This window comes from Lygodium microphyllum, chromosome 29, assembly GCF_053477565.2.
Source record: "Lygodium microphyllum isolate KBCC chromosome 29, Lygodium_microphyllum_v1.1.10, whole genome shotgun sequence".
NCBI lineage: Eukaryota > Viridiplantae > Streptophyta > Polypodiopsida > Schizaeales > Lygodiaceae > Lygodium > Lygodium microphyllum.
In genome coordinates this window covers 13,434,478-13,447,498 of record NC_141163.1, presented here as the reverse complement: position 1 = coordinate 13,447,498, position 13,021 = coordinate 13,434,478, and the positions used below count along the sequence as shown (strand labels likewise).

At 42.8% G+C, this 13,021-nt stretch overlaps 1 protein-coding gene across 1 annotated transcript in view; it reads right to left on the bottom strand.

Moving 5' to 3' along the window:
* Positions 1-13,021, bottom strand: part of LOC148010394 (mitotic spindle checkpoint protein BUBR1-like) — a 72,140-nt gene that overhangs the window by 22,407 nt on the left and 36,712 nt on the right. Inside the window, exons 2-5 of the mRNA XM_087672027.1 lie at positions 8,010-8,165; positions 7,846-7,905; positions 7,586-7,730; positions 7,341-7,498 (exon numbers count right to left, since the gene is read on the bottom strand). Of these exons, the coding sequence (XP_087528153.1) occupies positions 7,341-7,498; positions 7,586-7,730; positions 7,846-7,905; positions 8,010-8,137 (491 nt within the window). The 5' untranslated portion in view covers positions 8,138-8,165. The remainder of the gene's footprint in view (positions 1-7,340; positions 7,499-7,585; positions 7,731-7,845; positions 7,906-8,009; positions 8,166-13,021) is intronic.

The window sequence follows — 13,021 nt, the reverse complement described above, 5'->3', positions numbered from 1 at the left end:
AGGCCCCCATTATGAGGAGAAGCCAAATGTGAGCCCGGACATTGGTTGAGTCCTGACTTGTATATCAGATGAGGTCTATGTGACCGGATGGCAAAAAGGTGACTGTTGTGGGTCTAATCTTTGGGTTAGACGGAGTGGTTAAGCTGGTAGCAACTCGAGGCACATTGCATTGAGTTGCGTGGTAAGGGAGTTAAAAGGGGCCCCTATTGTGGGGTCCGGGGGCCGCGGAAGCGGCCCCTGGCTGGGGGGTCCCAAGGGGGCCAGCGGCCCCCCTGGCGGGGGTCCGGGGGCAGCGCCCCCGGCCCGATGGTAAAGGGAGTATTCCCTGGAATATTCCCTGGCCGACTAGTGGAGGCTCATATGGTAGGTCGGTCAGCAGGCCGACCTAACGACCTTCGCGGGCTATAAAAGCTAAACCCCTTCGCAGCCATCTTACACTCATCTTTCACCCAGTCAGAGTTGTTGTTCCAGCTAGCCTTAAGCTCTTCACCTATCTTCTGTCTAGATCGCCATCTAAGCTTCACACAGTGGAAGCGCACGGGTGGACAGAGCCATCTTTGTATCAGTTGTTTGGAGTTAAAGAATTTTACTGATTCTCCTCTTATCTGTTGTGTACTCTCTATCTCTTTCTCAGATTCTGTTCGCTGCGCCGTGTAATATTTTACAAATCCTTCAAGCAAAGAGGTATCGATGACAACAAGATGATGGTTAACCATTACTCTGAATAAAGACAATTACAATCTGATGATGAAGGGCAGCTAAAGATGATGGATGCCAACTTTGAGAGAAAGGATGCTCTCAATGATGGCTGGAGAAGATGACTACTGTGGATAAGCCGACTACTACAAAATGCAATTAAGAAGAGCGTGCCAATGATGCCTACTGCACGCAAACACTTTTGCCCACCAAAATGCAACAATGACAGGCTGTCAGCTGGTAGAAGACTGCAAGGATAATGTCACAGCAGTTAAGGAACCTCCATGATGCAAAACACAAGTGTGACAAGGCTGAATCTGATCACGGACAGTAGGAGACAAGTTGCCAGCATATAAACTGAGGAGTGACGACTATAGGCAACCAGTTTGTAGATGAAATGCAGCCAGCCAACAATGTGACAAGGGGCACCAGTTGTGGTAGAAGCTTTGCTTGTTAGTTGTGTGGTGAGTCTATGTTGTCTCTATCCCTAGAAGGTGAGCACAATGTTCATTCCCTATGCTTGTTTGCATGTTTGTATAGCTTGTCTTGTGTCATGAGTGCAAGGTGGATCCTAGTGGGACACTACAATCATTGTTTCTCCTCCGATATCACAATCGTGCCGCCAATTGTGTTGCCAGTCCCCATGGTTGACTACATGGCCTGTTCAAGCTCTACTTCACCAAGGTACAGCTGGCCATACATTGAGTTTGTCTTTGTTGCCTTTTGGCTGTTAGAATAGAGAGCAAAAATGGAAGATGAAAAACTGCTGTAATAGACTGAACAAACACAAAGATGAAAGAAGAACATTGCAAATAACAAAAGACCTCAAGGAGAATATGCTCCGGAAATGGAATCCATATACCAAGGCACAAGATAGTACAAAGCTTGGGCTTCACGTCATCAATAGTGCACAGTCTCCCTCTCTCTACAAGGATGCAAATGAAATGAATAAAAGTGGAGGAAGGAGCCTACCTATAAATACGCATCGAAAGTACCAAAGTGGATGACTAGTCGAGCAGCCCGAACTGAGCACCCAAATACCAAATGGACAATTGAGGAATTGGTGCCCAAAATCAAGGCAGCCAACCTCAGCCCTCTCTTGCAGAGAAAAGGAAAATGCCCACTAAAGCACAAAATCTGACCCATGGGATGTACAATCTAATGACACCCTCTCTCAGATCATGTGTGATGGGTGATCAGTCAAATAAATGATACAATGATAATGTTTAAGGTGCCTCAAAACAACATTCCTGTTGATGTCGATTGTACCAATCCCAAAAAAACAAATTGGAGCCATAGCAACTCTCGATGTTTGTCAAGAACCAACTCCACAAACAGCACATCATGACCATGGGCATAGAAAGTACCAAAGTGGATAACTAGTCGAGCAGCCCAAACTGAGCACCCGAATACCAATTGGACAATTGAGGAACTCGTGCCCAAAATCAAGGCGGCCACCCTCCGCCCTCTCTTGCACAAAATAGGGAAATGCCCACTAAAGCACAAAATCTAACCCATGGGATGTACGATCTATTGACACCCTCTCTCAGATCATGGGTGATCAGTCCAATAAATGACACAATGGTAATGACCAAGGTGCCTCGAAAAGACATTGTTGTTAATGTCAATCATATCAATCCCTGAAAACAAATTGGAGCCATAGCAACTCTCGATGTTTGACATGAACCAACTTCACAAAAAGCAAACTATGACCATGGATTCCCTGCCTTCAACCAATCCACCAAAGTGTCCCTTGATGTGAGCTTGGACTAGGACCAAAGCCTGCTCTCTACCAAAAAAATAGCTCAACATGAAACTAGATGTCAATCCCAACTCCAAGCTTACAAAAGCTGCTAGACTTCAATGCGTGCACTATGTGGGAAGCCTCGGTCTAGGTCCACTACACATGCATATCCATGAAACTAGGATGCCTCTCCACCACCACCCTCTCACACTCCCTCTCTACCACTAGAGAGTCATGAGGAATGACAATCACCACAACCAATAGAAGGCAAAAGAGAAGGCCTTCAAGCTTCATCTTCTCCACAAAAGTTGAGCCCTTCAAAGCCTGGACCTTCGCTCTTGCTAGAGGTCCTGAATCGAAACCTAAATCGCCAGAGGGTGATGACTCATCTGAGGAGTCCTTACCCTCCTCCTCCTTCTCCTTCTTCTTCTTCTTCTTCTTCTTCTTCTTTCTTCGCAACGCAACTAGTTCCTTGCATTTCTTTTGGAGATGCCCCTTCTTGCCAAAAAGAGATAACATTGTGCCTTCATCTTCTTCTTCCTCTCAACCGTCTCTAAAGCTATATAAGCCTCCTAAATGGCCACCATATCGAGATGGAAGTCTCCCCTATAAATGCAAAGAGGTGTCATGCTCAAGCAACATGGAGGACAGATACTCAAAACTTACAGGTGTCACTAATGTCTAAGCTAGTAAGGCATTAGCCGCACATCAAACATCAATGGAAACTTGTAGCGGACAGTCCCCACAAGATGGGCTTTTGGAAGGGCGGACTGCATGTATTGAACATGATCTTGTATCTATTCACCTGAAGGAGAAAGGATTGAACCGTATCAATTGGCTTGAACCTACTAGTCTGAAGGTGGCCATAGAGGGTCACAACTTGCATGGTGGACGAAGCCTCGTATATAAGCTGAAGCTTCTCGCACACTTTCGAAGCCATCCTGCAGGAGGGAACTGCCAAAAGACCTCTTTAGAGATGCATCTAAGAAGAGCGGAGTAGGTAGGAGCATCATTGGTCTTCCAAGTAAGAGCTGCCTCCTCATAGTTGTTCTAGGATTACTGTAACCCATCTTTGCACCCTCTTTCACCTTCCCAACTTGTTTTTTTCAGACAGCTGTATCATCATACAAATGATTGTAACTCATGGTCTCACAGGTCATTTTGGCCTCTTGCAAACATTAAGATATCATTTCATTTTCTCTTGCCTTACTAGTCTTCCGTGCATCCTTCTCCACTTCTCTGCCCAACCTAGCAAAGAGGGAAAAGACTGAGAACACAGGGTACTGAGGACAAAACAGAGGGGGCAGACTGATAAATATAGGCTGTGTGAGGCAGAAAACAGGTTGAATCTGCAGAAAATGATATCACCTAGTTTTGAAATGAGTGCACGCAGTCAGCAATAGTTAAAGCAGACCAAATCGGCACTAGGACAGGTTAACCACAGACCTGCAGCAGAAAACAGCACAGGAAACTCTAACACAGACGTTTGATACCATGTCAAAATAGACGGCAGCAATGGACGTGTGAGAAACTGTTGTAACAGACTGCACAAACCCAAAAGAAGAAAGAAGAACACTGCAAAGAAGTCAAGTCCACATACCAAGGCACAAGACACTACAAAGCTCTAGCTCCGAGTCACTGGCAGTGGGCCTCTCCAGCACAGAGATGTGAACAAAGTGACAAAGTGGAGGAGGGAGCCTGCCTATAAATAGGCACAGAAAATACCGAAGTGGATGAGTCGGGCAGCCCAAACTAGGTGCTCAAACACATTTGAGCAACTAGCACCCAAACTTAAGGTGGCCAGCCCCAGCCCTCTCTGCCAAAAATAGGGAAATGCCCACTAAAGCACGAACTCTAACCCATGAGATGTACAATCTGCTCACATTGGTCTGTGGTGTGATAAAGCCTTGTTCATGTCCCTAATGTTGCATGGACAGTCCCCACATATTCTCTTTGTGAATCTATTTAAAGGCTTGTTCATGCGAGTTGGTTTGACAATGATTCATGTCTATCCTTGTCTCACAAGTCTGTCCTTGCATTTGTCATTTATGCTGGTTCTAAATTTTCTTTACACCCATTCACACTCCCTTTGATCCTCTCTCCTAACAAGGAACCATGCATGTTGTTTCCTTTTTGCATTTCACTTCCTCACAATCCTATCGCTCTTATAATAGAGAGATTCATTGTTCTAACATATCCCATGGAGCTATGGTTAAGCATTGTGATGCTCACTAGTGCTTTTCAAAGAGGGTGTTGAATTAATCCAATATTTGGAGGAGTCTTTACTTCCATCACAAGGTGGTGGAGTGGTGATCGTACACATGAAAGGGAAGAGAAGGAATGGTGTAACATAACATTACATTTAAAGAGAAGATTAGCGATGTATAAGACATGTTGTTGCTTCATATGGTAGCAATCCTAATTGAGCTTTGCAAAGCACAAGAATGCAAGGAGGTCTATGTCATCTTGGTTCACTTTGGGCCTACCGATGACTCAAGTGAACAATTCTTTAACACTTGTGACACTACCCCCCCCCCCCCCCCCCCCCTTATATGCTTCTAGGTAGAAGGGGCAATTGCAATGGGTGGAGAGAGAACGTATTGATGCTCTTTCTTATTTAGTGGATTTTATGTGTAACATTGAGTTCACATCTAGCAATTCCAAGCATTAGATCCACCAAGTCCATGATGGGAGGTCCAACAAAATGTAGTCATATAGTCTCGCACGAGAGGACGTCAAGGGCATGTGTATGATTTAATGAAGGAATATTGGTGTCTCAACGAGCTATCAATGGAGCTTGTGTGGCTACAAAAGGTGCACATTGGCTAGCTTAACTATTTGGACTTCAAAGAGGGATTAATGCATTTGGACTTCTTCTTCAAGGTGCTTTCTTGCCGATGTGTTAAAGGGCATGGACTAAGAGACCAATCAAAGGCCTCATGACTAGCTGACAAACACCAAAAATTGTTGCAAGCACCTTGATTTTATTGTTGAGGTGCAATGTGACCCTATTTCACCCCGCCAGAGCAAAATCCTGAGAGGGTGGGTTACTCTTGGCCTTGCTACAAGAGTCCTCACCATATGGCCAAATTTCTAACGACAAGTATGGTACCTACTTTTCTTAGGAATGGTTTTCTTACAAATGGTCTACCAATTCGGTCTTTTATCACTATCCTAAGAGAAATTTTTTAGATTGTTACCCTTACCCTCCTTTTGACTTTTGACCTTTCCCTACTTTTCCCTTCATGAGTGCCCCTCTAAAGAGGAAGTAGACTTGTTGTATACTTGTCGTGCGACCCTACGAATCATAACAAATCACAATCAAACTCTAATGAATTGATCAATCAAACCAATCAAGATGAGAAATGGTACAATAGATCAAGCTTGCAACCCTTTATCTATACATTGTGACACCTTAAATCTCATGTCCAATATAAGCCATCAACTACAATTCTAATCTAATGGTGTCCTCATGGGCTTGCAATCTATCGAAACATGCCTAGCCCGTATTATATTTGTGTCAACCATGCATTAGAGAATGTTGTCACAACCTCAATCCCATGAAATAACTTAGGCCTCCAAGATCTTCTACATCAATTTGAGCTTGTTACATCTCTTTCTCCTCTTCTTCATCTATCTCAAACCTCTACCCTTATCTCTTTCTCTTTCTCTTCCCCTCTACCTCCACCTTTAATCACTCACTCTCAACTGCAATGCCTTCGCCTCTTCATAAAGCTTTTGGATTGTACACCACAAACCTTGAGAAGGCCTTGTGCAAGTCTAATTCTTACCAATGGAATTGCAAGTTTTGTCAAAAGTCCTACACAAACTTGGTGCAATCTACTACGAGTGCTCAAATCCCAAGGACTTTGGGACCTAGTACTAGGGTTAGAGCCTATGCCTAGTCCAAGGCAGTCCTACCTTGAGGTTGCCCATCAACGGAGAAATCGCAATGCTATGACAAATGTCAAACTGAAGCACAAAAGGTTGCTTGATTTCCACTCTTAGCTCTAGCATTTCTCACCATTTCTTAACTGCTGGGTTTATCCTATGAATCATCATGCAACTCATAATTGCACTAGGCATATCTATATTACCCATGAGCTCCAGCTGTTCTTTGTATCAAAGAGGGATGACCTGCAAGTAAAGCCAGCTGAGTATGGGCCATTACTCACCAAATTCAAGACTATTGGTCTTCCAAAGGCAAAAGATGACCAACTTACTCTATTTCTTAACAAGCTGCCACCTAAATATTATGCAACAGTTCCCCTTTCTGGAAAAAGAGCTAAACTAGAGGCAGAGAGGAGGTAGATATAGATGTAGCCATAAGAGAAAGTGGGAGAGGAAGAGGAAGAGGATAACTGAAGAGGAGGAAGATGTGAGTGGTGGAGGTAGGTTCAGAATCGAGAGGTGAATGCAGAGAAGTGTGAGGTCAAATGCAAGGAGACCCTTCTTTATAAGGAGGGTGAGGGCTGAGCAAGAAGTTCAAACATTTGAATGGCTGTTTGGGTCATTTTTTTATGCTGGACAGCAGCATTGTACACCAACCATAGAGACATTAGTAGAATTGGGTGGTATGGATTGTATGATTCATTCTGCAAGCAAACAGAATGCAACTAGGCCCACAGGAATAGCCAATGACTGCAGGAATTTTACATTGTGTAGGCCATAATCAACAGCCACTCATTTTCTTGCCTCCATGTCTCCAGCTCAATCACGCATGCAGGTATTTTGGCTGAAAAGTTGTGAAAGGTAAGAATGACCAAAGTAAGAACAGCTGTGTGAAACAAGTAATTTCAATTTACATGCATGACTTCTTTCTTCAAAGATATATAGTGTCCCAACATTTGCACTTCTATTGATTAACATTACTGATGAAACATAATAACAAAATCAGTACCTTGCAATACCAAGCTCATACACTGCTTTTGCCTCAGAGAATTTGTGTTGCTGCTCCAAAAACCGTGCATAGTGCTCATAAAAAAGTGCATGCTCTTGGCCAATATTGTTATTCTGCAGAAATGAATATATTTCCCGGGGATTTGTGCACCGATCTGCCTGAGAAATGAAACTAGATGACTATTATATCAGTAACATTGCCAAATTCTGTTTTAGTTTCAGCATGAGCTTAATATATTTTCGTACATAATCCATCCAAACTTTCAAGTATCTCAAATCATGACCATAACGTTGATCTTTGCAAAATGTCCTTGCACAAAGCTCCAATAGCTGGAGAAGCCTTGATTGACTCCCTCCAGAAGGATAGGCCTCCTTAACCCAGTGTATACACCTGCAAGCATAAAATTGATAGAGCAAGTACAAAATTAATAGATTAAAGCATTAGTTCAAGCCTATCGTATGCTGACAGCTTTCACTCAAACTGAGTTGCAATAAAATTGTGTTACTCAATCCATGGATGCAGTGGATCGTCTCCTTGATACTCATCAATTGCTTCAACCATCTTTCTGTCAATTACAATCACCAACAATAAGTACCAAATGAGCCACCTGATACATTCAAATGGCACAAATATGTCTACGAACAGGTCAATGCTTTCCTATATTTGTACCTATGTTCTTCCAAAACCGTTGTATCCTTTGGGCCATTCATCTGTGCCTTCAAACTTGCATTAAGCTTTTCCACATTTCTCCCTTCTTTCAAAGGTTGAACATTTTCTTTCAAGAGCTCCCACTCCATATATCAAATTCTTCTGTGAAGAATTATGCTGTTATGTTGTACAACGAAAAAGATGAGGGAAGTCAAACGAGGATAGGATCCTCAAATCTTATGTTTACAGCAGTTAATCTGAGATGTGTACAAGATGTGGCTCTGACACATTAATTTTCGTAACAAAAAGCAACAAAATCAAACCTTTAAAAATGCCCAATCATCAAAATTAAAGGTCGGATTGAAAATACAAACAATAGTGCAACACACAATCAATCCTTGCCAGCGCAGACTGCTGCCATTGTGACCTAACTGTTCATGTAATCATGATGTCCACTAACAATCGATGTCACCATGTCCATTGTATATAGACTAAAGGGCAAGACTATAAAATGCAAGAAATTGTTTCCATGGGCATAATACAGCATCTACAAGTAGAACTTGCAATGCCTCTCTTGGCAAGAGGTGCACAAGTGAACAGCACAACCATTAAAAATCTCCACATGATTTTTAGGGCTAGCTCATTTTTCTCAGATCTCATCCTGGAACCTATACATAAGTCCTTCAAAGTGCCCCCTTGTCCATGAGCAGTGGCAGCCAACCACACCTACCTACAGTCTACCATCACTTGCAGACATGATGTGATCCCCCCAGTGAGCAACTACCCAAGATTCCCAAGATACCACTTCACTAGATTGATGGCGAGTGCCTACTCAAATCATCTCTACTGGAGCCGGCAAGAGATGGATCCCTACATATCCCTAGAGGAGTTTACAACAACTTGCTAGAGCACTTCACACCTCAATCGCCATGTATTTTCCCCATACACGTCTCCATTCCACCCCTCCGAGCAAGAATGTCCAACAAAATAGCTAGATTAAACACTAGAAGGTCAGGTTGATGCTTTTGCAAGACTCTCAAATGAAAGCAAGAAACATAGTAAGAACACATCAAAGCATTCATCACTTAATGTGGTGAAAGAAGAGGGCTTATTTATCCAGATTGGAATGTGAGTTCTACCAACTGTTCTTGAGATAGGACAAGGAGTCATGGAAGGCATTCCAAGAGCCCTAAGCCCATACAGCCATTACCTCCCTAGATATGTGGCATGCATATGCTTAACTCACTATATCATGTACCCAAGCAACCCCGCTGCCCCAACTACCAAAGAACAAACCCATGTCATCTACCTTCTTCAGCACGGGGAGGGTTCATGACGCCATCGATAAACTTGAGAATGGCCTAGGACATTGATGGACTAGTAGCAGAGCACATATCACATGCCAGAGATATGCTCGCACCCTTCTAGTCCACCTATTCAACAAGGCCCTATGTGAAGGTTCCTTGCCAGTTGGTCAACAAGGCCCTATGTGAAGGTTCCTTGCCAGTTGGTCAACTAATAATATAGTACCAATCCTCTGAAAGCTAGAAACCCCATGGTTCCCAGGAACGATAGAATGGTCATGGTTGGCCACATGCTAGCTAAGCTTTATGAATCGATACTAGAGCATGAGTTGAGCAAATGGTCAAAGAAGCATCAACATAAGGCACGTGGATAGGCAGGGTTTAGAAGGGGATACTCCACCCTTGATCATATTGTGACGAGATGCTCTAAACACAAAAACACAATACCAATCGTACAACAAAACACAAACTAATAACACAAAACACAATTAGGGTTAGGATAACTCAGAGACAATGAACACAGATAATAATGAAATGAATGATTGCTAAATATACAATGCTCATGCAACAAACACACTATGCAGAGAGTGAATATTGTACCACAAACTCCTGTATCTCAAGGATTAAGGCAGGGGTAATGAGCTAGAGAGTGTGTTGTACTTCGAACGGATCCTAAAACGCAACAAGGCAGCCTCTAAATGTCAAACACCAACAAATGCAGCCAAGGAAGGCTGGATATAATGCAAACGGCACTCAGAAAGAAAGACTAAAAACACAGGTGAAAAGAGAGAGACTAAAGATGCAAGTAAGGAGAGAGAAAACAGCAAAACACAACCTGTTTAGGCTAGGCTTACAAGAGAGAAAGACTAAAAACGCATGTGAGGAGAGAGAAAACAGCCAAACGCAGCCTATTTAGGCTAGACAATAGCTAAAAGAGAGAGAAAGACTAAAAACGAAGAAAAAACCAACAACAGCAGTTAGCAAGCTGAAATCAACTCCAAATAGTGTGTGGTAGGCTAGATTCAAGCTACAAAGACGAGATTGGGAAGAGTGGTGGACTGCATGCCTATTTATAGAAAGTTTGGGGCACCCAAATTAGGGTTTTGCATGTGGGACATAGTAACTCTCTGGGATCGTGTTTCTTTTTAAAATAAAATGTTTTTTCATTAATTAAGCATGTTTTGGGGCTATTCAAGTCAAGTTAATGAATTTTTAGCTCAACACATATCCTCACTCTAAACCATCATCAAGGAGAGTAGTGCACACAAGAGATCAATATATTGTTAGCAGTCCAAATAGCTCATGTGTGAGTCTGTGACTTATATTGGGCATGGGTAGGTTATTTAGGCATTTTATTATGATTGTTAAGATGCTTATTTGGGGCATTTTATGTTGGCAGACCTACCCCTATTTTGGCATTATTTTCTTCTTTATATACCTAGCTCCCTCCTCATTCACTCACATCCTCACCTATAGGTTCTATGGAGAGAGCAAGCCAATCCAGTACCTTGGAGCCAAAGACTCACTGTTGTACACATCATTCTTGTGTTTGGTATATGGATTCCATTTCTCAAGCACATCTCTGAGTTCTCTTCTTTTGCAGTGTTCTTATGTTTTCTTTCTCTTTTGCCTTGTGTTCAACAAGATTATTTCAGCACTTGTCTATGCTTCCTTTGCTACACCACTTCTGACATGGTATCAAATTGTTGGATCTAAGTTCTTGCTACAATTTCTCTATTGGTTTCTCTATTGATTACAGGTCCTTCCCTTTTGCTGATCAGGCGACCTGTTCTTTGCTGATCATTTTTAGCCTATCAAAGTTCCATTGCTGCTTGCATTTTAAGCCTACACCTTGCGTTTACAGCCTGCGTCAATATTACAGCCTGCAATCATTAGATTGCTGACTTAAATGCTCAACCAACCTGTGTTTTTCATTTTCTGTCTCTAACTGTGGCTAGGTGACTGTTTTTCCAAGCCGTTTTTGACCATTTTTGATTGAGTTTTCTTCATTTAGCCCTTCATTTCTAATCAGATTTTTGGTTACACTGCATGTGAACTCTCATTCTGTGCAATCTTTGTTATTGGTTTGGCTATATTCCCTCTCCGTATCCCTTCTATCCTCTATCTTCTCTTCTCCTCTCCCAATGGCTCCTTCGTGCACTTTTATCGATGATAAGTTACATGGACCTGACTATCTTACCGGGAGTGTTGTGACGAAAACCTAGTTTGTGTAGAAGCGGATTTGGTACATTATCTGTGGAGCTATTCCTCGGCCTCAGCGTCCTTTTTCTCTTCCTGAAGACTTTGATGAGAACAACCATGAGGAAGTTGTTTACATGGGTTTTGGGCGATGCATATGCGTATTCTCCACTGCTTCAATGTATTTCTAAAGAAGTCCTACCAGCAATTACCTCTTGCAAGACCTCCCCAAAAACACGGTCAAAGCTTCAAATGTTGTATGAGGCACCTTCCACCATATCTGCAATGACAGTTTATGACCAGCTACAATAGATGAAGTTTGAGCCGAAGGACACCATTCAGTCATTTTTGCTTCGTCTTACACAAGTACAAGACCAACTTCAATGCATGCAACGTGCCCTTCCAAAGGCACATCTCGTTGGAATGGTACTCTACAAGCTTCCCCCACAGTTTGATGGAGTGGCCAATGCTTTGCGAGAACAGACATTATCTACACCTGTGAGCTTTACACGTATCTCCTTGATGTTGCTTGAGCATGAGACATCTTTGCGTTTACAAGGGAGACTTCTGTCTCATTATGGAGGTCCAATGAGGCCTTTACAGCTTCAGAGAGGGGTGACAGGAGAAGTCGAAGGCCCAATGTTATCATTGTGGTAAGAAGGGACACTGCAAAACGACTGCAAGGAGTTACTAACCTCATAAAAGAAGAAGGGAGATGCAGACTCCTTTGATGAGTCATCCTCTTCCTCAAACTCCAACTCCGATCCTCCGACCAAGAAGTAGTCTGAGGCATGGAAAGGATCCGCTTCTTCAAATCGTGGGAAGGGCTTCACTACCCCTTTCTCTACTACTTTCTAGTCCAAGTGATGTGGTCATCCCTCACGACTCTCCAGTGCCAAAGAGAGAGTGTGAAAGGGTAGTGAGATGGGGCAATAGAGCCTCATATATATAGGTATTCAGATGCACAAGTTGCAGAGATGAATGTCCCTGACCCATTGACCAAAGTCTAGCAAGATCAAACGTTGGAGTTGGGATTGACATCCACATTCAAGATGGGTTGTTCTTTGACAAAGAACAAGATTGGCTCCTAGTTCGAGCTCACATGAGGGGACACTCCGACAATCTTGGCCAAACGCAAGGAATCCATGGTCACATATGTTTACACGCATTTTTGACAAGATAGTCCTATATGCTACTCCAAGACATTGTTGACAAACACACAGATTTGTTATGGCTCTTCTCTATTTTCAAGAGCTGGTACGAATTCAAACAGCACATGTGCGAGTACGAGCTATGCCAAGCATGGCTAGGTTATTTAGGCACTTTATTATGGTTATTATGATGCATATTTGGGGCATTATATGCTGGCTGACCTGCCCCTATTTGGGCATTATTTTCTTCTTTATATACCTGGCTCCCTTCTCATTCAATCACACATCATCACCTACAAGTTCTGTGGAGAGAGAGAGTCGGTGCCAATGCCTTGGAGCCAAAGACTCATTGTTATATGCATCATTCTCATCTTTGGTA